Source organism: Meleagris gallopavo, chromosome 3, assembly GCF_000146605.3.
Source record: "Meleagris gallopavo isolate NT-WF06-2002-E0010 breed Aviagen turkey brand Nicholas breeding stock chromosome 3, Turkey_5.1, whole genome shotgun sequence".
Taxonomy (NCBI): domain Eukaryota; kingdom Metazoa; phylum Chordata; class Aves; order Galliformes; family Phasianidae; genus Meleagris; species Meleagris gallopavo.
Genome location: NC_015013.2, coordinates 55,976,883 through 56,001,369, shown reverse-complemented (window position 1 = coordinate 56,001,369; position 24,487 = coordinate 55,976,883). Strand labels below are relative to the sequence as shown.

Below are 24,487 nucleotides of genomic sequence, written 5' to 3'. Positions count from 1 at the left end.
GCTAGTAGACAAGATTTGCTCTTTATGAAAGGAGTATGAGGCACACAGCAGTTTGAAATGTGCATAAATTAGCTCCTCCTATCTTGCAGGAAGAACTGCATCTTCCTAAAATGCTAAAAGCAAGTAGATTAAATGAACTCCTACCTTGGAGAGCCTGGAGTGTACGAGTCTGTACAACAATACAGAGCTGCAGGACCAGCTGTGGAGCACTTTCCAGAAACGTGGCTAGCAAATGCAGCATACTCACATCTGCATACTCATACACCATTTTCCAATAAAACCGCCATCTGTCATTCTCTCCACTCTGTCGACTCCGGATACCCAAGTATATAGTGTGGAAATACCTGGAAATAAAAGAGATAAATTATAGAAACGCAGAATGATATTTTACAGGTAACAGTTTTCTCAAAAATAACCTATATTTAGTTATTTTACTCAAAAATAACCTATATTTTCCCAATGTTCTTCAATCTTCTGAACATTGATTTAAAAGGAATATCATACTGTAATTTGTAATAGTTGATGTGATCATAGTAAACTAAACTGAGGACAAGATTTGCCTTTATAAAACTGTTTAAAAAGCTTAGCATTATATACATACATTTGTTAAATAGTACCCTTTTCACGGACCCAATTTTCTGAACAGAAATGTAGGGGAGATAAATTGATTATCTGGTCTCCCTTGGAGCTTTTTCAAATAATAGTGGGAAAAAAACCTGATTTTGTGATGTCCTCTACTCAGAAACTGCAAAGAACTTAGTCCAGGTCTGTGGAGCTCTATGTGGTCTTGGAAGACCACCAAGGCCAAGCCTTACTATGGATGAGCTCCTGATTCTCCACATGTCTAGAGTCTACTATACTATGTTACAGATACAGCCAAATGCATAGTGATTTTTCTCATAGATTGAGTATTGTAGAAAGACAGATCTATCAGTGAGTTCCTATTTTAGGAGGAGTGTAGATCTGGCTGAGTAGCCTTGGTGATGGAAACTAACTCACTATGACTGCTTCTGTGCAGCAGCGGGGAGCACCAGCAGGAGCCAGGTGCCCAACGGGCTCATGGCTGTAATTGACAGATAAGGGAATTAATAAATTATATTTATTATATAATTATATATAATTAATAATAGAACCATAGAATCCTAAAATTATAGAATGCCATGGACAGGGTTGCCAATGACTGGATCAGGCTGGTCAGGGCCCCATCCAACCTGGCTGTGAACACCTCCAGGCATGGAACATTCATAACTTCTCTGGGGAGTCTCTGCCAATGCCTCACCAGCCTCCGAGTAATGAATTTCCTCCTAACATCTAACCTTAATCTCCTCTCTTTTAGTTTAAAGCCATTCCCCTTTATCCTACCACTATCAGATGGTGTAAAAGTTAGACTCTCTCAGGTTTATAAGCTCCCTTCAAATACTGACAGGCCACAATGAGGTCTTCACAAAGCCTTTTCTTCTCCAAGCTGAAAAGGCCCAACTCCCTCAGCCTTTCTTCATAGGAGAGGTGTTCCAGCTCTCTAATGGGCAAAAAGTATGTGTCTGCTCCGATGGCCTGTGCAAGCAAGTGGAGAATATCTGGCCATCAGCCAACAACATAGATTTCAGTGGATGCCAGAGTAATGTCTGCTTTAGAAAGCAAGGGATATCCTATGACAGCAAAGCCACCTGACTGCTGGGATGCTTTCCATGACCCTTGAAGAACCTGCAGTGTTCTCCTGTGACATGGGCCATAGCACAATAATCACTCTGCATGGCCTCTGGTCTGCTCTACTCTCACCTGCCAGGTGTGGGGTAGGAGCTGAAGGAAAGAGAAAATCTGCATCATAGGAAGCTTTTTATCTTGGTGTTCTGTCAGAAAATCTGGACTCCCACTCTGCTCCTACAAACATAGTTTGTAATAATAATTGAGGCTAGCTCAATAATAATTGAAAAACAGTCTAACTTGATGAAAAGTTTTCAAGATTAAGATACTGTCTTGAATCAGGGCATCTTGCATCCTATCCTACTGGTGTGCCCTGTTGGGCTACTAAATGAACTGGATCTCTCATTCTCTTTCTCTCTCTGAATCTGTCACATCATGGACCTGAAGTAATTTCTTATGAGCACAGTGAATTGTGAGGACTATATGTATCAGCTGCATGTAACCTTTTGTTCTAATCAGTTCTAACTCCAGAAGTACCTGGGTATTCTGACTGACAGAAGAGCCTAGGGTTCAGCTGCCTCTGAAGAAAATGACCTCTGTATTTGCACCCAACATACCCTCATACCCAATGTACACATTGGAGCAACAGCTTCACTCAGGAACATACATCGAACAAAACCAGGGAGCAGCACAGAGCTCATATCTTAGCCAGCAACACTTCTTCTACTGACAACACAGATCACAGCAACAGAAAAGCAAGAAACATTAAAATCACATTTAAATTAAAACTGCATCAGGTGGCTCTGAATTATAGGAGTATCTTTTTTTTTTTTTTTTTTTAATATATTTTGCTAGCTGAGTCCTTTCAACACCTAAGTTTTTGGTTGCAATTGATTTAGTTATTCTTAGGTCTTTAGAGTCCTGCATCACAACAGGGACAGGCAAGATTTGCATGCTGTTCTGCAGTTTGTGTTTTGTGGGTTGTTTGTTTTGTTTTGGCCTGATTCATGTGTCCTTCCAAGGGGCACACCTGGGAATAGTGCACTTAGTGGGGCAGACAGCCTCTTCAGCATCCTTCTTTTGAGATATCCCTGACCCTTGCTATAAATATCTAAAGTAGCTTTGTCTGCTGAAGGTTGTGCCAGGAAGCTCTAACCCTGCCAATGGAGCCATCTGCAACTTCAGTTTTACAGCATTTGTGCAAAAAATACTTTTCCTATTAGGAAAATGACATGCTGTGCCAGGCAACATCCCTTAGGGTTCTTCACCTGCTCTGCAGAGTGGTTGTGCATGGCAAATACGTTGTGATTAATGAACCCTTATGGAAATATTTCCTCTCCCATTGCACTTTATTGTGAAACATTGGCAGTGAGTTATTGGGGACTGGGGAGTCATTGCTCTTTGTCTACTTTATTCTCTGCAATTTAGACAAGAGGCAGAGGAAGAAGATACTTTCTCTTTTTGCACACTAGGGACCAAATTTCAGCCCAGGGTGTTTATTTCTGTCCCATCAATTTTGGCCAAATTAATTGCTGGCTAAAATGAGCATTTACACACATAATTACTGTCACTGATTTATAGGCACAATCAGGTGATTAGACAGCTAAACATCCTCATCTGCATCCACAATTAATTGCACCAGCAATTGATGTTATGTGTGCAAATTAGCAGTTATTAAAACAAAAAGATTGTTTCATAAAATGCTTCATATATCAAAGACACTTCATACCCACGGTTAAATTTTAACAAAGAAGAGAAAGTTCTTTCCTTGTTGGGGTTTCCAAATATAGTTTAGCACTGCAATAATGACACATTCTATTATATATATATGCATTATGTAATTGCATCTTAGACACTGTTACTGAAGTCCTATTGTCAGCAAATGCTATAAATGCTATGCAGACACACTCAAAGGCAGTTCCCGCCCTGAAGAGTTGTTCTCATTCTGGTCGTCTGGTATCATTCTAGTGGAGCTCACATTTCTCCTGAGTTCAAGCTGTGGCCCTTAAGTACAATCACATTCAAGCAAGATATAAGAAGGACTCATGACAGCTCTGGCTTTGAAACTATCTTAGGTTCATTGTGGAGCACACTGCTCAAACATGAAGTTTCAGATGCGTTATTATTTGAGTAGTGATTGTATCTTAAGACCTAAACTTTGGCAGTATGCAGTTCCCTACAAATAGACAAAAACTGCCTACTCATTTCCCCAAAAAGCATTTCATTGACACGAAAATAAATGACAAGAAATGGTTAAATGAGAGTTTGGGCACTAGAGGCGGAAAGGAAGAATGGGAACTATGGCAACAATACTGCCATCTAGGAAAGCAACTACTTCATCTAGTAAGATTGTTATGTTTGCAGAGAAAATCTTAAGTAACAGAGTTTCCTAAAGCTAGAAAAAGTTAGAAGACTAAAAAATTACTACCAGAAAGTGACATCAGATATTTTAAATTATTTTACTTCCTCTGAAGCCAGAGCACTGCTTAGCTTGTCAACAATGATATAAGCAAGCTTACTACTCAGCATGAAGAGAAGGGAGTAGGAAGTAATACTTCCTATATTCCTAATAATCAGATAGCAAGGTATATATTGCTCTTTGAGAACTGATGCCTTGTTTACTCTCAGGAGGAAACAGAGAATGCTTCAGCATGTAATTGCTTTAATTTATTTCAGTATATCACAAGACATGGTATACATTCCATTGACTTCAGGGTTATGATTTATATCTGGGACAAGATCTTGAATGACATTCTTTTTCCATTATATTAATGAAGGAAGGCAGTAAAGTCAAAAGCAAACAAAAAAGCAGGTTAATCCCTGTGCTGCCTACAAAGTGTTCATGATGTAAGCCAAACAGAAGGAAAAAGTCACCTATATTTGTAACAGTGAGAAAAATTATGTGCTATGGTAGATCCATTCATTCTCATGAGAAGATGGCTCTCCAGAGTTTCAAAAATCAAGAATTCTCATTTTGCTCCAGGTTTCCATCCTAAACTTGAGGAGAGGTCAGCTTTGAGTGAGATATCTACATCTAAAATACATCTGGTGACATTTTAATTGCATAATTAAAGCATGCCCAATTGTGCATTTAATTGAGATGTGGTAGTGTAATTATATAATTATAATTTGGTATTATAATACCAAATATTTATAAGAGTTCTTTCCAAGTTTAAAGGGCTTTACAAACAGTAGTTGATTAACTGGGATGCATGTAAATAGTCTTACAGGATTCACAGCCCAGGAATTGGCAGCTAACCAACCTAAAACCTTCCTGTGAGAGCAAGGTATAGCATTCACTCAAACTCAAAACCAGGTGTGGTTCTCTAAGCCAGTAATGGAAATGAATTGTCCTTATCTGGTTTGCAAAAAAATTTTCCCTTCTTTCTCCCTTGTTTTAAGGAATGTGTTTGTCTTGAATACTCCTGTCCAGATAGTACTCCCTCAGCTCTTACTCCAGTACAAGGCAGACAAAGAAACCTCCCAAATACTTTGCAAACAGGAGGCAATTCCTCAGATCTCAGATATTCTAGAAGAGAGAACTGAGTAGGACATGAAAACCAAATCCTGATTGCTTGTGGACCTGTTCCCTTGAGTGCAGAACTGATCTCATTACCCATGATTCGGCTTCATCAAGGTCTTTCAGTCTGCTGAGCTTCTCTGGGATTCCTATCCCAAATTTTGCCATTTGTCCTCACCTCCTTTCTTCCAGCTGCGCATTTTATTGTACATCTTTAGCTAGAAATTGAGATTAAGAACAGTTACATTCAGTACCTCTTTGTTTAGACAGTGTGGGCAAGTATGGGCATGCACAATCATAGAGCCACATGCAAGCCCAGTCTGGTTATGGCTCTGAGCATTTCTTGCTACAGATTTTCATGTTAATGAAACCATCCATCTGATGGTAATACACGCAGCTCTGGAAAAAAGCCTTCAGTTTAGAAGTGTCAAAGATTATATTGCTACCATGTGCTTCATCTAAAAAGTCCTTAGGATGATACACATGAATGAGAAGCCATTTGCATTCTTTGGAAAAAATGGAAATGTTCTGATTTCATGCCTCATGTAGTCCATATTTATTACAATTGCCTAAATCAGTAGAGGACATTTGCTTATGTTACATAATCTACTGAAACATTTGCGAGAAGATCAAAAACCATTAATGGCTAGCTGCAGCAATCCGAGATGCTTATTCTGATGTCTAATTCGCCCTGGCATCAAACAGTGCATTAAACAATTTAGCCATACCATGAACAATTGCTCCTTTTGTGTTTGAGGTGAGGAGAATAAAAATCACAATTGAAGAGCTAAAAAAAAGTAGAATAAACAGCAATTCAGATAAATGGTATTTTCTTCTGTTGCCTAGTTACCAGAAAAACTTAACTGTATTTGTATCTCAACAGTATTTGTTGTGTTAAATAACAACAGATTGTTCTGTTTTGCTTCTTATTAGGTAAGCATGGGTTTGCTTTCTTATTAGTTAAGCATGAATACATAAAAAAAAAAAGTTTATTTAGCAGGAATTTTTACTTTCTTATCAGAACATTCTAATGATTATTCTGTTTGCTCTGAAGAAAGGGATAAATCAGTTCAGTTTTAATTCCCTTTTCCAGGAAGGTACAAGCTGTAACAGCCAATTCTTAATTTTCCAATCAAATTATTTTTTGATGGGAGCATTAAGGTTTAATGTGCAAAGGGAAACCACAACACATCCTGTAGCACAGCAGTGACCAAAGCTTGTCCAACCAAGCATGGCTCTGGCAATTTACCAGCAGCTAAATGTATGGGCTTAATTTACTTTAAATTATGAGTGCAATGTCTTCACCTGTGTCACTGAGATGAGGTCCACATGAGGACAGATCCCAATGGGGAATATTTCATCATAAAAACTTTTAAAAGCCTTATTTCCAGAACATACCTACTTATCAAAACTAAAACCAAGCCCCCACTTCTTGTATTTAATTTCCCCTTAAAGTGTTAAGATTTCAGTGAAATATCTCCTTTAATACAAAGCAAAACACTTTATAAGCGTAAACAAAGTGATTACATCCGTTTCATTGCAACCACTAAAGCGTTCTACAGCATATTCCATGACTGGGTGATCCCTCCCAAATGGCCATGACTGATAGCAGCATTTTATGGCCATCTGAATTTTCATGGCTAGCTGAATTAATCAAATGTGACCAGTCAACCCCAGCACTCCTCCTTATCTGACAAGGCCAAACTGTGGACATGCAGTATGTGAAGTGCTGGTGTAGGGAGATGGTAGAAGCAGGTGTGATGAAGTGCGAGTTTAATAAGGAACAGACAAGATGGCCAAAGGAAACCCAGCATTCATGCATTTTCTTCATACCATAGGCCAGAATAAAAAATGAAAATGAAGAAACAAAATGAGAAAAATGTACAGCCTGCTATACATCTCACAGCATTTCTTCAGACCAGTTGTTGCCACTGATGCTGTGTAACATCCACTTTTTCTATTTTAATCAGAGACTAGCATTTAGATATTTAGCACAGCTAACAGCTTCTACTCATGTTTCCTGTATTACATCACACACCTGTGTGCTCTTTAACCACAATGTCTGCTTCATCAAAAGCCGATGAAATTGCTGTGAGCCCCAGAGGCCTCTTGGTTTCCACTGCTGGGAAATACAGGAATTTCCTACATGTTACTAAGGCTGCAGCCCTGGAATCAGTTGCCTGTGTGAGAGCAGACCCCTAGGGACAAGAGGCTTCCTAAATGAACACAAAGCGATACCAGAGAGAGCAGAGATCCATGTTCTATATTCCCTGAGAAGCCAAAGGCTGTCCCGCTGTGTCAGAAGGGTCCATACAGGCTTCCTACATCAGCAACCCTTACTCGAATTTATTAGGAAAACATGGCTTTGTTGGTTAATGCTGGGGCAGTCTGAAGAGCTAAATCCAGTTCCTGACTCCTCTTCAGCCTCCTTCTGAGCTTCTTCAGTTTCTACAGACTAAAAGGCTTTTCAGGAGTTTCTATGTAGAAACCTGTCTTTGCCTTCTGAAAAACTTGATTTCTCTGACCAATAGTGGTTGTACAGAATTTCTTTTACCTCTGCTCCTACCTTCCTCCTCATTACCATATTTGCATTCACTTCTATCCGTATCTGCATGTTATTAATCTCAAAACATCCTGGGAAACAACAGATACCAAGAAGAATCAAGGAGCAGAAAATCAGACTTTACGGAGCTTCAGGCATTCCCTGGAAAGGCAGTCAGTCATGGCTAGATATCCTTACCACTCAGCTGCCCCAGAAATATAACCACTATTGTCAGCATCCTCAGTTCACCAGCCTCAAGGGCTGCAGCAAAAACCTAGCTATTGGAAACAGTCCCAATGCTCTCCTTGTGAGACCAGCAGGGAAGATGAACCTGTCTCATGGCTACTTGTTTGACTACACTTGAAGAAATAAACACTTGTAAAGAAGTGGGCATAGCTGAACAGCAGTGCCTCTGACTTCTTCTAGGCACTGGCTAGCAAGTGTATTTTCCAGTCCTCCAGAGAAGCAGCTGTGCAGCATCCCAACGCCAAATTAGGATGAGACTAGAATAAGGCAAAGAGTTCTTGGTGCCTTTCTTAGCCCCTTAGTAGTTTCCATAGGAGCAAAGTACACAGCAGCACACTGCAAATCAAGGTCTCAAGGCTGGAGACATTGCAGCCTGGGGGCAAGCTCACCTCCTGGGTAACAGTGTTTGTTATTCACACTGCACACATGGAGATGCTCAGGCCCCTCTGGGAAGCTGAGTTCTCTCCCAGCATCCATCTTTCAAACCATTTCCAGAGGGACATGGGCTATTTATTGCTCTGAACCATCCGCAGAGGAGGGCTCAACATGGAGATGAAGCTCAGGAGCAGATAGCAGGATAAATACCCTTGAGCATTCCTGTATCAGTTCACGGCCAGCTTTGCTAGGGAACCCTTCAGTGGCAAGCTGGTGAACATCTGGTCAAACTCACCATCTAGAAGAAGCAATAGCTATGCTTTGTTATTTATAAGAACCCATGTTGTCTGTTACTTTCTTTGGTGTCTTTGATAAATTAAATAGATGAAGCTGCCTGCAGAACAGGCAGTTTTCCAGTGTCAACTTCCACAGGACAAGAGCTGACAGCTGCAACCTCCTTGGTCCAAAAAAGGAAAAAAATGTACGTTTTTAAAGCAGTGGAGATGCCTGAAGTACTTTTTGTGGAAGTCAAAGGAATCAATAGTAGTGCAAATACTACAGAATCAGAACGCATAGGGTACAGGCTACATATTATCCTCAAAGACAAAATAAGGCTATATTTTATCCCCACTGACAAAATATTTATATGGAAGGAAACATATTATATCTTTTTTACAAGACTACTGGTGTGTGCCAGGATAAATTTAGTTTGAGTCACTCTTGGAGTCCAGCATGTGAAACAGAAGAAGCTAGCTGCCTCCACTAACCACTAAAAATTAACTATTGGCAACTTTCTCTTCCCCCAAAAACCTTCCGAAATTCTTATATGAGTTTTGTTAGAACTTGCCCGCACTTTCTAGCTTAGAGGAAACATACAGCGGAGAATTCTGTTTGGAAATAACTATGCTGTAAATAACTATTTTTTCAGCCTACTTATACAGAGTCTGTATTTCAGGTTTTCCTTTTGAAGTACTCAGGAAAAGCTTTCAGCAAATCCTCTGATACAGAACACCTAATAAGTTGAACACTCATTGTTTGGATGGAGCAATCTTTAAGATTCAGGAAGGAATGTGGGATTAATCACTCATTAAGATACGAACAGACAGTACTTTTGTGATTTTTATTGATATTCAAATGACTGTCAGTATTATTTAACAGTTCAAGCTAAATTCCAGTTGGTGCTCAGAAGTGGTCCTGACTAATGGAGAATGCATTTTAATTGTTGCCTGCTTGAAGAACTTTATAGAAGATTCAATTCAAAACAAATCTGCCAGCTAATAGTATTAGCAGTGCTGAACAGCATCTCACAAAGTAATGATCTTGAATATTAAGTTGAACACCACACCACGAACTCTATCCACGTGCTTTGCAAATACAAATGCAGCATTCAGAAATCTTTGGAATAACATTTCTGGCTTGTGTTTTGCATAGGGGGAAAAGTCTAGGGCAAATGGCAGCATTTTCATTTCAGCCTTTCATCAGTTCCCATAGGCCAAATCTAAAAAGCTTCAGTGAGAAAAAGACCCTTAGGAATCTAATGGGAACTTTACCCATTTGCACACGTCCTGGTTTGATCTCTTGCCAATATTACAATGTATAGCAGGGTTTTTTTTACTTAAGAGGTGACATGCTCGCAGTAGCACACAAGCCAAAGGAAAAAATAGCACGAGCTGGCAAGACAGCAGTCACATTTATACTTGAAAGCAAATGCTGGTCATTAGAGAACTACAATTTTTAGTTTAATGGAAATTCTCTTTTTCATTATTAGTTGCATCTTATTATACAGGTTTTGAGCTATATAATAAAAAGAGCACCAAGAATAGTAAAATGCCTATAAGAATACATGCCTCAAGGAATAGCTGGTATCAAAGGACATGAATTTATAAGGAATCCTTAAACTCCCTGTGAATTCAATAGCCATTTTGTTTGTAAAGATATTCAGAGAAGAAGGCAAAGAGAACACAGAGACACCACGAGAATGAAGAACAATTTTTCCTTTTTTAATTGTGACAGGAATCCCCTAGACAAACAGGAGAAAAGAGAGCTGACTACATCAATCTCTTTTATAGCATATTTTGAGAAGGACAACCTAAGGGAAATATAAACACAATGGTCATTGAAAGGGGCATCACATAATAGGCAGGGACTTCAGAGCCTCATAAACATCACATGCTACTTATTAGCTCAGAAAGTATGCATTCCTGATCAGGAGAAGCTCAAATGAAAAGACTATTTAAGAGAAAAAAATTGCATCAGAGAAAATATGTATTATCAGTAAGTGTTGGTCTACGCAGTTACATCCATTTCATTGAAAATATGAATTTAAAATGGTTGATTCAAGCACTTAAACTCCCAACTAGATATTTTCTTTACAAGTGACTTGCTTTGCTGGAAGATTGATTAAGAGTCAGTCTAAGGTAAAGTGGAAGGCTGAATTAAGTCAGTAATGCTGAATTAGTCTCCACCTGAAGGCCTGAAAAAAATAGCTAAGGTTTGGCATATGAACATTTTTAATACTATTTTTAGTAGGGGTAAAAATCTGTAAAGTTCTGCAACACAAACACAATCATTTTTGCATACAGATTCATATGTATAAACCTGTCATTCCCTTTCAATACAGGAATTTTTATTCCAGTAAAGACAGTTATAACAACCAATACAAGGTCTGTAAAACTTAGGAAGCTGTATGGTTAAAAGGTAATTAATATACAAATGTACATTACAAATATTCAGCTATTACTAAACAGAACAAAATCTGTGTGCAGATAAGTTTCAAGTAGTTACACATCTAAAAACAACACTTTCAGTATCAAGTCTGAATTCACTGGCACAAAAGTTGCACTGAAAATTAGTACAATTAATAGCCTAATGTAGCACTGGAGAACTTTTGAGAGGGTAGAACTGGACAGAGGATTGCCAGGAGCCATTGGGCCATCTACTCTTAACTAGAGCAAGGGGGAAAACACTGGAGCCAGAAGGCTCATCTGGGATGTGTGGAGGTGCTGGTCTTCTGAAGCAATGAAATTGCTTCTGAAAAATTCTTTGTGATACCAGGCAGAACACCATTAAGGATTTCAGTAACCATATACAGAAAAAAGTTAACTCATCCAAGTGATGATAGTGTCTCTATCTACAGAGCACTCCTCAGAAAGTAGCCTTCATCCAAGAGATATTCTCTCTTGGGAGGCTAGACCTTAAATGAGCCTGGGGAGGGGTGGATGCAGGGTCCACTACTTCTGGTCACTGAATTGCTTGCATCTGTGCTTCCTGGACCAGCAATACTCCTTCATCAGGCACTCAATCATCAGTTCAGACCATGACATAACAGTTTCCTTACTGGAGGGAACACTGATTTCCTGCTTAGCATCAGGCAATGCTAGCCCTTTGCACATGAGAAGGGAACTGTCCCCAGTGATGGATTCTAAAACACAGTGCAGGTTAGAAATGCTCTGAAGGGTATCTCCAAACCTTGATTTGGCTCTAGTACATCCACTAAGACTGGTGAACTTAGAGTTTACCCTTCCATTACAAACTTAATCACAGCATCACAGTGTGGTTGAGGTTTTAAGGCACCTTTGGGTCCACGTGGCCCAGCTTTTGCTCAAGCAGGGACATGCAGAGCAGGATGGCCAGGCCTACATCCAGGTGGCTTTTGAAGATCTCCGAGGAGGAGGCTCCACAGCCTCTGGGCAACCTGTGCCTGTGCCCCATTACCTGCACAACACATAAGTGCTGCCTGGTGTTCTGAGGGAACCTCCTGTGCTCCAGTTTGTGCCTATTGCCTCTTGTCCTCACACCGAAAGGAGCGTGCCTCCATCCTCTTTGCATCCCAACTTCAGATACTTATACACATTGATAAGATCACCCTGAGCCTCCTCTTCTCCAGGAAGAACAGTCCAAGCTCCCTCAGTCCTCCCTTACAGGAGAGGTGCTCCAGTCCCTGAAGGAATATCCTGAGACTGGGCCTTTTGTCTTGGAAGGTTAATACTGAAACTACGAAGATATTGGTATGGTAGATTTTATGGTCAGTTTTATACATATAGCAGTAGTAAACAAATGAAAGCTTACAAGCAAATTGAATATAAAAAAATGAAATTCTAACATCTGTAGAGCAAGCAGGCAGTTCTTTAACCACCAGTCCCTGCCACTGAAAATCCCTCAAACATATACCAGATGCCAGAGCTTGAATTCCTTGTTCAGATTGAGACCCCACCTCAAATTATCTCCTAACTCCAAGGCTGATTCTTGGCCTATATTACAGTTTATGACTTCTTCAAGGCAAATATGATACATGCCTTTGTAGTGAATTAAAAAACCTCTCTGCTTCGCAAGTGAAACTGAAGTTCTACATAATGTTAACAGTATGGCTGCTAAATAATAAGACTATTTGCATTATTTGCTTAAATTGAAGGCCACTTATATTAACCTAGGCAGCAAATTGCATGAACTTCCTTTAACCTTTGGAAATCATTATGAAATTCAGTATTTTTTGGCTAATTACAGTTACCATTTATGGGGCCTGCATCCTTTCTATGTTAGCTAGGAAAAATACCAGTGTCCCCATTATAGTTCCCATGGATGACCTAAGAGCAGAACAAGATTTTCCATGCATGCAGCAGCTCAGAATTTAAGTAGTATTAGAGGCGAAGATGGAAAGGCATGTAAATATTCCTGACAAAGAACGTAATAAAAGCTATGAAGTGCTCTTAGCTTTTGGTGGGTGCAGCCAAGAACTTGCTCTCTCTGCCGGCATAGCTGACAGCTGACATTAAGAAGAGCGTGGGGAAGCAGGAAAAGTTACTTCTAAAAGTTATTCTTTTCCTATGGAGAATATTATAAAGATAAGGTGCCCTTTTTTAGGTCCACCAGTTTCCTTTCTAACAGCAATTTGTTTGCTTACAACTGGCTCCCAAGTCACAGGTGCCCATAGTGTCCAGTGGAAATTTAGAAAAGGAAAATAACTTGAAAGGCTGCTACAGAACACAGAAATGTGAACGTATAGGAAAGGCAATGCAAATACACAGGGATAAACTGAGCAGCAACTCTTGCATTTTCCAAAGAAAAAGAGGGACTTGTGATAGGTTTAGAGGGAGGGAGACTACTCAGACAGGCTCCAAAAGTGCACAGCCATCGTTGCTCCCCATTTGCCCCTTGCAATACGCCAGACTGTGAATTTTCAGCCTTTCACGCTCTGCTGAGAAATAAATTGTTTGGGTCTAGGAGGTCTAAAGCTAGCTCTACTAAAGGCCTATGTATTAGTGTTCAAAGATGCATATCATTTCCTACAACTAGAGGCAGCCATTTAGATTTGGCAGATGTTATTTTATTTGTTCAGGCTGAAAGGTCACTATAATTCTGCCAGCTTTATTTTTCGTATTTAAAATGTCACCCCAAACAGGTAGCTAAGGTAACGCATTTGCTTTCTACATATCTTCTACCATTTTCCATGTCAGAGAAGGTCTTTTATGTCTCAGGAATGCTAATTGAGTTTGAGAACTGGTCTTTGAAAAAAAAAAAACAACACTTGAAGGAATTGAAGCACCTTTTTGAGATGATTGTCTCAGCTGCAAGGGTGTTTGATTCTATTGTTTTTCAGAGGGTCTTGACATGTTTGCTTCTGGCAGCATTTCTTTTCTCTCTCATAGTATCTCTTCATGCAAGAAGAAAATTAGAATGATCTGAAAGGTTTCCTGCTACTGTCCTCCATTTCTGTGCCCATTTTTACTTGTCTCTGCAATTTGCACCTACATAGATAGAAGACGAATTTGACCCTATGCCTTGAAGGCTCTTTCAAAAAAAGCAATTGAAGTCATGACTGTAGGGACATTGTGTGGCAAAAAAAGGCAATGACAGTGCCTTCTGCTAGGGTACAAGCACTGTGGAGCTACAGAAGATGGCAAAGAAGAAAAATTATCTCACTCTTCCAACAAGACTTCAGCAGTTCTAAGTATGCTGGTTTGCCTTGCCAGATTTCTCCATGGAATACTTTGATTCTTTTTCTAATTAGGACGCTTTTACCCTTTGCTGACATTTGTGATTCAAGTATATATAATGCATTTCAACTGTTGTGCTGGTCAAATACATTTAACTATACCCCTAAGAATCCTGTTTGCTTATTAACTAACTTATATCAGGCACATAATGGCATAAGGATCTCTCTTTACAGTATTTAATTCATGCGCTGTGCATTTTTTTTTTAAGAGTGAAAGCTCTTGTTTAGTGTTATAAATTACTTGAAGAAAAAAACATTCTGGTACTGAGGTATAACTCTGAATGGTTTTCTTAGTACATTCTGTTTTTCCATCTTGTGCTTGTCAAGATAGACATGAAAGCTAAAAGACCAAAAAAAATCTCTAAAAGAAAAATGCTTATTTTCCCTGTAAAATACATTAATGATCAACTCTGTCTCTAAGGATCTCTGGTTCTTTCTTCCTTATTGTTGTGCATCATGTTCTACAGAAAACTGCAGACTGGCATGAAATACTTGTGAAGCACTAAAACTCTAGGTCAAGATAAAGACCATCATTCACTCTTTTAATTTGCTTTTGAAATTAAGTTTGAAAAAGTCTGCAGAAAAATCTGTTCCTATGCCAAGAGCTTCGTTTTATAGTGACTATTTAAGTATTTTCACAAATGTGTTTTTATCTTTTTTATCTTTTTTTTTTTTTCCTTCCTGACCACATGGTTTGAACATACAAGTCAATGTGACCTTACAACTTCCTAGGGGAAAATTAGTTGCAGAGAGATGGCACACAAAGAAAGAGACACAAAAAAATCAGTGGGTTTTCTGCAAAATACATTTAGCATTTCTTGGCAGTCTCTGCCCTCAACTCCCACCTTTGCTTTAATAGCATCTGCTTTGATTTTCTTATTTTGCACTGAATGGTCCAACAAGAATTTCATTATTTGAAAAGTGCATTCCATTCACTAACGTATATCTGATTAAGCTTGGCTCCAGATTACTCTATGTTAGAAACACTTTATAGGTACAACTTCACAGAACACTGAAACATCCACTTATCAGAAAGCACTGGCAGAAGACCAACTCTGATTGAAATCAAAGGTACTGAGCCTTCTAGTCTCCTTCAAAAATTAAGTCTGATTGAAAAAATGGGATAGGTTGAGGATTTTGTGTGTATGCACATGAAGATATGCATGCACACGTGCTCCATATATATATGCACTCACATACTATATCATTCTCTTATACATCTGTTGAACACCCTACAGGAGACTACATGCTTGCAATCTAACTTTTTTCTACAGACAGAGATTCATTAAAAATTCTGGGAAAGTTAAGGCAAAGAAATGAGGCAATATTGCCTGAATTTATCCCAGGTAATTGACCAAAATGTTATCCTCCAGTAGGTTCCGCCAAAGTCAAAGAACAAGCTTAGCCACAAGCACCTTCTTCAGCCCACTTCACAGGATACAGTTCCCCTTACAGTTCCCAGGCTTGTATGCTAATTCAGTGGACTGAATACAGAACGTAATACCTTTCTCTTACTATAATTTGCTTTCCAGCTGTAAATGCTTCTACAACAGCTTATTCGCCCATACAGGTTAATCTGGTACTTAAACTGCCGTAGCTACACTTACATCAGTTTGTCTAAAAGAAGAGCAGATTAAAAATAAGTTAACCTGATCTTTGCCATTCAAAATTAAACTCAAACAAATAAATAAACCAAACCAACCAATCAATCAACCAAAAACCTGAATGAACCAGTCTAAAGTTCATTATTTAGCTGGCTTCCAATAATGCTTTTTTTCATGCTCTCAGATTTCAGTATTTCAAGTTGGCCTGGAAGCAGATTTCAGTCTGGAACCAAATTTCAGCCTTCTGGGAATTTGGCCTATGTTTGCAAAGGGTGGACCTTAACCAGGAACAGTGAATGCCAGAAATCATAAGGAAGACAAATTCTCCTGAGACCTCCAAATTAATTTTAATGCACCTCAGGAATTTGACTAAGCTCAAGTTAAGCTCTTCACATTTGAAATTGCTGTTCGGGGCAAACCTGTGGGGTTTCATCCATCACTGTCTTCTTGGCTTGATTTGAACTGTATCCTGGCAGTGAGGGGAAACACTTCAAGCAGAAGGGAGGAAATGCTCTAAATGATTAGCACAAGGAGCGAAGAAAATTCAGTCCTAATTCTCATGCAGTATATCCCACATAAACTTGCAGAATCACTTGAATGATGATGGAGAGGCTAACAACATGCTCAGTATAAAAAGATCGGACACAGATCTGCAACAACGAGTATGCACACAGAGCTGAAACAACTGAATTTAAGTATTATAGTCAAAAGCCTAATGAAAGTTTTGACTTCTTGTTAGAGTAGCCAAAAACATGTAATGTCTCCAATTTCATTCATGAGGAATGTTGGAATGATGGCAATCTCCAATCTCCAGAGCTCCCACCACACTGGCCTAGCGGAATGACCTTTCATCTACTCTCTGTTGTTGTCCATAGGGGATGTACCAACAGTCATATACCTACCACTTAGATATGTTCTCAATCCAGACTATAATCTCAATCACCCTTTCACATAAGTGGCTCCTAAATCTCTTATTCTGTTTTTCTGGCCCAAGCAACTTGTAACTATCAAGAGAAGAATGTGTTCTTATTACAAGCCTTTTCTGTGGCCTTCTGGCTAAGTAATTTCCAAGAGACAGAGAGTTGGGATGTGCAAACCACAGGCTGGGAGGATGTGCAGGAGATTCAAGCATTACCTTAGCAGAGCTTGACACACCAAACTGTAGGGCCATGCTGTTACAGGTTCTATAGTTTTTAGCATTAAGACCAAGAACCAGTGGCTAACTTTCAGCATCTAACCAAAAGCAGATGAAGTTTCAGATGTCTCCTGTCTCCTCAGTGTTGCTTCCTAAATATTATTCTGTGCTGAAGGTAAAATGAGACGGGACATTAATTCTAATGCAAAATAGTAATTTTACATTCTTTATCTCCTTGCATATGTCTATTTGAGATGGCACTATTCAGTAACATTGTGGGTATATTTGGAGGCTAATTAAATTAAGACCTGTTAAATAGTAGCTCCCTGGGATGGCAGGTGCTATATGAAAGAGATTATGTCACGCTAAGGGCTTTTTTTTTGTTTGTTTTCTTCAGAAGATTATCTCAGAAATCCTCCATGTGTTTTAAAGCTGAAGTTTCATTAACAAGTTGTCAACACCAGCCCCTCCTCCCAGAACCCCCTCTGTTCCCTCCTACGCTTTTCCCAGAACACTAGCTATCTCGAAGTATCTAAAATGGCAAAGGAAAACCTGGCTTTTTTAAATGAGGAAAAGAAAGTAAGAAACTGGAGAAGTTTATTTCTTTTCAGGGCTACAAATACTTCCCTGTCTCACACACACACGGTTACCACATACGCAAACAGAGATAGGAACATACTTGCAGAATGCATATGTACTTCTAACAGCTAATTTTTCACACATAAATATAATTACATTTTAAATGAAACAATATATTGCTTTTATATCAAAGAAGAAATGAGTAGAACATTTTTACGCATCTCATTCCTTCAAATTCTTTTTTAAGCTTCATTTCTGCAATAATATTCAATTCTGCTATATAAATTAGTAAGTTAGCACAGCACCGATTCCAGTTTCTAAAATGGCTAGATGAGAGTAAGGGCTCTATCATTCAATTTCAACCAGGAAAATAATTGCTTCATAGTAGACACTGGTTATAAATCAAAACTCAATATTCCTCTCACATTTCAGGAAATAACAGCACTCTTTCCATTTCTTAAAAGTCATGGCAATCCCAGGTACTTCCTAATGAAGACTGCTATCCTCCATCTGTGTCACATCAGACACTATTTTCTCCCTGCTCTCCTCTTTTACATCATGGTTTCCAATGGTTATTAAATGCATCCTGGCCAGCCTTTTTAAATTAGCATCCCCATAAGATGCAATATCCTCCTGAATTCCCCCAAGAACCTTTCCAGCTATAATCTGCACTTAATATTGAATTTGCACCAGAGAAATTTGTTAGCTATGAACAGTATAAAACTTCCTTTGTACATCCTTTCACTTCATTCATCCAAAACCACCATTGCCCTTGGCTGCAGCAAATTTGGCCTCTTCCCAGTAAAATCAATTGTTAACACACATTCTGAACAAAAGTTCCATGCATTCAAAAAGGATTAGTTACACCTCGGACACAGAAATCATTGTGCACTGTCCTGTTGAATATCTTTTTACGCTTTGGCAATAGCTTAAAATAAATAAATACCCTGTTTGTAATATACATAAGTTGCTCCAAAAGTGATGCGTCCTATTTGTTTCCATGGAAACTACAAAGATACAAAGAGCATGATATTACGATTTGATGGAGAAAATTCTCATACAAAACACCATTTTTTCAGCATAGTCAACACCTCTAGGTATGCATTTTTACCAATGATTAATAAGATCCTGCATGTTGCACTCATAGAAATCTGCACCATCAGAAGTGACAGACTGCCATGGGTCACTACTGCTGAAACACATCACCCACTGCCTCACCATGGTCACCTCAACTGTTTGGTTTATATAAATGTTCAGCAAGCATCAATGAATGTCATTGGGTGCAATTTTTTCTGTATGGAGGAATTCCATGATACACCATTGTTTCATACGCGCTTCCATGTCAGACGTTATTTAGTCAGGGTGCCCCTAGGCTGCCATCTGTCACACAGCAAGAAAATATAATGAAGCATTGGTGGGAAGGTTCAACCTCTACTGCTATCCCACCAATATCTGCCTCTGACATTGTGGGCCAATATAGTAAAATGGGAGGCATTACTTGCTGAGCAGCCCTTGTACATACCACTTCTTTTCCTCACAAAAAGTGGGGATATTACACAGAACTGACATAACAGTGTTAGGTGGGGTTATGGATTAAAGTTCTAAAGTCTACCTACGTAGATATTTGACAGATCGCAAATATTTAAATATTCCTTCTTCCAATAATACGAATAGGTGGAAGCAGACCTGTTATGGGTTTATATACATATAACAGAGAATAGTAATCCCTCTCTATATACACATGATATACATACATAGAAAAATAAAAACACACAAATATTCTTACTGCTTTTTGCAATTTTGTTTTAACAATTCAGGTTATGACACAGTATCCAGTAAAAGCTGGAAAACTAGTACTACACCCTTTAAGAATCTTGTCTAATTGTATTCCATTATGTTCTCTTTATGATCCCAACAAGTAAAAGAGCATGAAAAATAATTCTTGAAAATCATAAATTAGGAAGCAGACAAAGGTAGACTGCCTTAAGCAATGTAGCATGTATGAACTATATCATTTGTCACTATATGTCTTAAATGTAATGAAATCTTCAGAATTGCCTTATACCTTTAAAGCTTTTTCCAATAAGGATTGCAACTACATACAGTATAATTGTAGCAACATGAGTATATACAGAAATTCTACTGGCCTTGATTTTAAAGGACACACAAATCCTGCAGTGGTATACTTTTCAAGAAGGACTGTGCATTAATAGAAACACTGAAAGCAACGATCATGGCAGTCTAGGATTCTCGGTAGTTAAATTAAAGTTCCCAAAACAGATGGGATAGAATGCTTCAGCACTTGCTTTTGTGTATTTTGGAGTGAATAGACATAGAAAAATATATAGATTCCTCTGAATATTAAAAATGCTTATTTAAAACTGACTTATTAATTTGTATAGGCAGATTACTACACTTTTCCATGAATGTAGTTTTTCTTGCTTTTTAATTATATTTTATTAAATCTTTTCTTAATATCAGACAAAATGAAGGACAGAACCATGCAGAGCAAGACTTTGCTAAAACAGAATTGCTCTTGAAATTTAAGAGAATTCAACAGCATATGTGAAATACAGAGCACATGTATCATGGGCTTGAAAGAGCTACATCTCCACTGTCCTTTTTTGTCCTTAGCATGGTTTCTCCTGGACATAATGCTGGACTCAAACTTGGGCTGCATTAATGCATTATTTCATTGTATAACTACTGTCTTTCAGAGAAAAAGCAGCCTTAAGCTTCAGTTACTGGGAGCTAAGGGAGCTCAGTATCTCTTTTAAACCATTTTTGTTCAAATGCTTCTACTTGAAAAATTTGGGTACGGATATACAGGGAGATATATATACAAAGAATATAAATTGGATACAGATATATATATACAAAAAGTATCAGACAAAAGGCCTGAATTATTTCTCATGACTGTCAGCTTGTCTCTTCATCTTCTTCATACTTTCTGTATCACCAGATCCTAAGAGGACATTACTTAGACCAAATTAAGCTAAAGCTGCATTCTGGCAATCACTACCATATATTCAGCATCTTTTTATCTCATCAGGAGAAATAATTGTGACCTTTTAAGGTATGTATTCCTAGTTTGTAACCACTTAAAATCCTGAATTATCATTCAAATGCAAGTAAAAATGATGCAACTTCTCTATAGCGTATCTGATTACTTTTCCAGTTCACGTTAATGTCTACTATGGACAATAGGTTTGATGGATATAAAGAATTTAAAATGGATCATTCAAAAGACAAAATTCAATATTACATTTTTCAGTTTTTAATTGAAATATTTTGGCTATATGGACAGAGGATTAAGGGCATTATTGGAATAGTGTTCCCTTGCACTTCTCACCCTCCTCCAAGCAATGTAAATTCAAACTGATATTTTAACAGCAATAACAAAAATATTGTTTGAACTAGTATACCTCTATTTTGTTTTGTTATAGCCCTGGAGCTTATGCACTTCACCTGCGAGCTGGAAATACAGTAAAGGGATGGGTTTAGCAGCTGCCTTCTCTGTTTAAAATGTCAGCTTCATATTTTCAACCATTGCCATCAATTCTAAGGCACCAGTTAAGCTATTTTTACTTCATCGGCTTTTGAAAATCATATCAAGGTCAATTTTCCATGTTTGTTTTCTAGGAAGAGCATGAGAACTCTTGCCATGGTTTGCCTGCATATGTTCCTGTGTATGTTCAGATTACAGTGATTCTAACAATTGGCTTTACAATTCAAATTCACCAATTAAGTCACCAATTTCTTAAATTCTTTCTAGTCTATAATTTCAGGTACTTTTCCTCAGGAAAAAAAAAAAAAGAGGTTCAGTTATTTTTACTAGCTTGCTGGTGTTTTAATTTATTATTGAAAGTTTGATTTGCCATGCATGTTCTGGACAGAAAAGCTTGTGTGAGTGTAATTGTAACTGAACCCAATTTTATTAAAATATTGTTTGCTTTGGATTACGTGCACGAGGTTTTCATTTTAATGATGAACATTTTGGTTTCTTGTTTCATTTCTCTTTGTTATGCAAATATTTAAACTGCTGGAATTCACAGCTGTTGCATATAGAGTGTATACCAAAGACTCCTGCTGGTTAGACTAATCTGACCACCTTGATGAGAATCCAGTGATAAACTCTTCCCACTTCAGAGAAAAATTCACATATGCAGACAAGATCAAGGTAGTAGCTTTCTACAGAGCATTTGTGATCATCCTGACACACTCTAAATCTCCAGCAGGCTCAAGATTTTCTTTTCCTGCTCCCTCTGTGTGAGAACATGAGAAAAAAACAAAGGCCATCACATTCATGACGTTATTTAGAAAACCTTTAGAAAAAGGTCCTTCAAGAGGGAAATATCAAGACTATATTCTGTATGTATTTCATTCTTCATGTTTCTGGAACAAAAAGGCCCAGTTCTGCAGGGCTTTATATGCCAGCTTGTCTCTACAGACTGTTGCTCGCACATACTGACCTCTCACAGCTTTTCAGATTTTTTTTCAACTTTAACTCTCCATTGGCAAAACAAGATTTTCAGCATCTTGCCACACTGAAATGGCAGCTGCTCTTTGCAACACATACCAAGATGATGTCATCTGAGAAGCTGCTATGATGTAGTCAGTATGGGTTTGAGACTGATATATTCAGGCAGGAAAAAGTATTCCTAGCGCTAGATCTGTGTTCCATTGTTCTTATACTTGCGGTCTACCTTCAGTTAAAAATGAAAAGAGCTTTCAACTTATTTGTTTGGGATTAATCTAAATAACACATCAGTCCTGGTAGAACAGTGAAGAAAATTGGTAATTAACCTACCATACCTCCATACCGATGATAAGATATCTATAGCTCCTCTTGGCTTCCCTCACCCAGTTTATACTCTTTAACACTGTCTCATTTTAGGCCTGCCTACCATCACTTCCTTAAAAGAAGGGATAAAGGAAAAAAAGGGAAATATCACTGCCATATTCGTGAAAGCGAGAAAAAAAGACCTGGGGAACTACAGGCCAGCAAGCCTCATGTCCATGCCTGGGAAGATCATGGGACAGATTATCCTGGAAGACATGTTAAGGCACATAAAGAACGAGGAAGTGATCTGAGATAACCAGCACAGCTTCACTGAAAACAGATTCTGCATGATGAATCTGGTGACCTTCAATGATGGAATGACAGAATTGGTGGACAAAGGAAGGGCATCTGATGTTGTCTACCTTGACTTGTGCAAAGCCTTTGACATAGTCCCATACTAAGTCTCTGAATTGGAGAGAGATGGATTTGAAGGCTGAACTGTTAGGTGGATAAAGAATTGGTTGGATGGTAATAGCCAACAGCTCTATGTCCAGGTGGAGGCCAGTCATAAGTCGTGTCCCCCAGGTGCATCTTGGGACAACACCTTTATTAACAACATTGTTGTGGAACAAGTGGAAACAAACATACCCTCAGCAAGGTTGTTGATGACAGCAAGCTGAGTGGTGCATTTGATGAAACAGAAAGAAGGGATGCCATCCAGAGGTATCTGGACAATCTCAGAAAATGGGCACACATGAATATAAATTAGATTTAACAAGGCCAAGAGCAAGGTGTTGCACTTGCGTTGAGGCAGTCTCAGATGTAAGTACTGACTGGGAGAAAAACAGCTTGGCCAACAAGACCAGCAACATTCTGGGATGCATTAAAGAGTGTGGTTAGCAGATCGAAGGAGGTGATCGTCTGCCTCTGCCATGCCCCGTCGAAGCCACAGAGAAAGCTCTGAGGAGACCTCATTGTGGTTTTCCAGTGCCTGAAGGGATCTAGTAAACAGGAGGGGAGCCAACGTTTTACATAGTCTGATAGTGCTATTGTTACGGGACAAGAAGAGATGGCTTTAAACTAAAAGAGGAAAGATTTAGGCTAGATGTTAGGAAGAAATTTTTTACACAGCGTGTACAGAAGCGTGAGGAGCTGTAACAGATTGCCCAGAGTGATTATGGATGCGTCATTTCTGGAGGCATTCAAAGCCAGGCTGGATAGGATCCTGGGCAGCCTGATCCAGTGGTTGGCAACCCTGTCCATGGCAGAGGGGTTGGAACTCGTTGATATCTAAGGTCCTCTCCTATCTAAGCAGATCTATGATTATAAATACCCCTTCAAAATCATAATCAAGATCACAGAGGCATAGCAGAATTTTTCCTTTCTTGCTGCAGTAACTCTGATGATTCCTAAGAAGTCTGAAAAGTCTTAAAAACCTATGGGTTTTTAAGGTCTGTAGAGAGGAACAAAATCAGGAAAAATGTTAATTCGCGTTATAAGACATGCATGTGTTAGGAAAGACCTAACATGGGTTTTAGGTAGGTATGTGAAGGACTTCTGGCTTCTCCTCAACATGCACTCTCTGCAGGTTTCTTGCTTATTTCTCTGGCAGTGCTTACCTTCATCCTACCCAAAGAAACTGCTGATATTCCTCTGCTGCCTCCATCCTGACACTGAAGCAAAGAGTTCTGCTCTGTTCTCCTGTCCAGTATCCCCAGCCATTCCTTGTGCCTCACACCATGCCAGGGGCTGGGAAGAGGAACTGCAAAGGAAGGCACCTTTTACTGGAAGAGTTGAAATAGGCTGTCTTTTTATTGTAGAAAAAGTCATCTGCTGCTCCAAAGCCTCCTGCCCTAGACACCTCCTACTATAACAAATGGCAGACACAGCATCCTGCAAGACTCCTGGCAAAGCCATTTAAAAAAATATTCAGATGACGAACTGACTTTCTGCTATTTTAGTGACAGATTTAAAGTCTAGAAGATAAGATAAGTTTTTTCTTCATAGAATCTGAACTAATTTCCATCTTTTATTTCATGTTTAGTTTAATGATTTATATCTTGCTTT

General features: G+C 38.7%; 1 protein-coding gene across 2 annotated transcripts in view; it reads right to left on the bottom strand.

Annotated features, from left to right (window-relative positions):
- Positions 1 to 24,487, bottom strand: part of XKR4 (XK related 4) — a 125,825-nt gene that overhangs the window by 88,322 nt on the left and 13,016 nt on the right. For both annotated transcript variants that reach the window (XR_004159257.1, XM_010708936.3), the window contains exon 2: positions 145 to 344. Coding sequence is in view for 1 of the 2 variants with exons in the window: in XM_010708936.3 (XP_010707238.1) it covers positions 145 to 344 (200 nt within the window). In the remaining variant the exon portion in view is untranslated. The remainder of the gene's footprint in view (positions 1 to 144; positions 345 to 24,487) is intronic.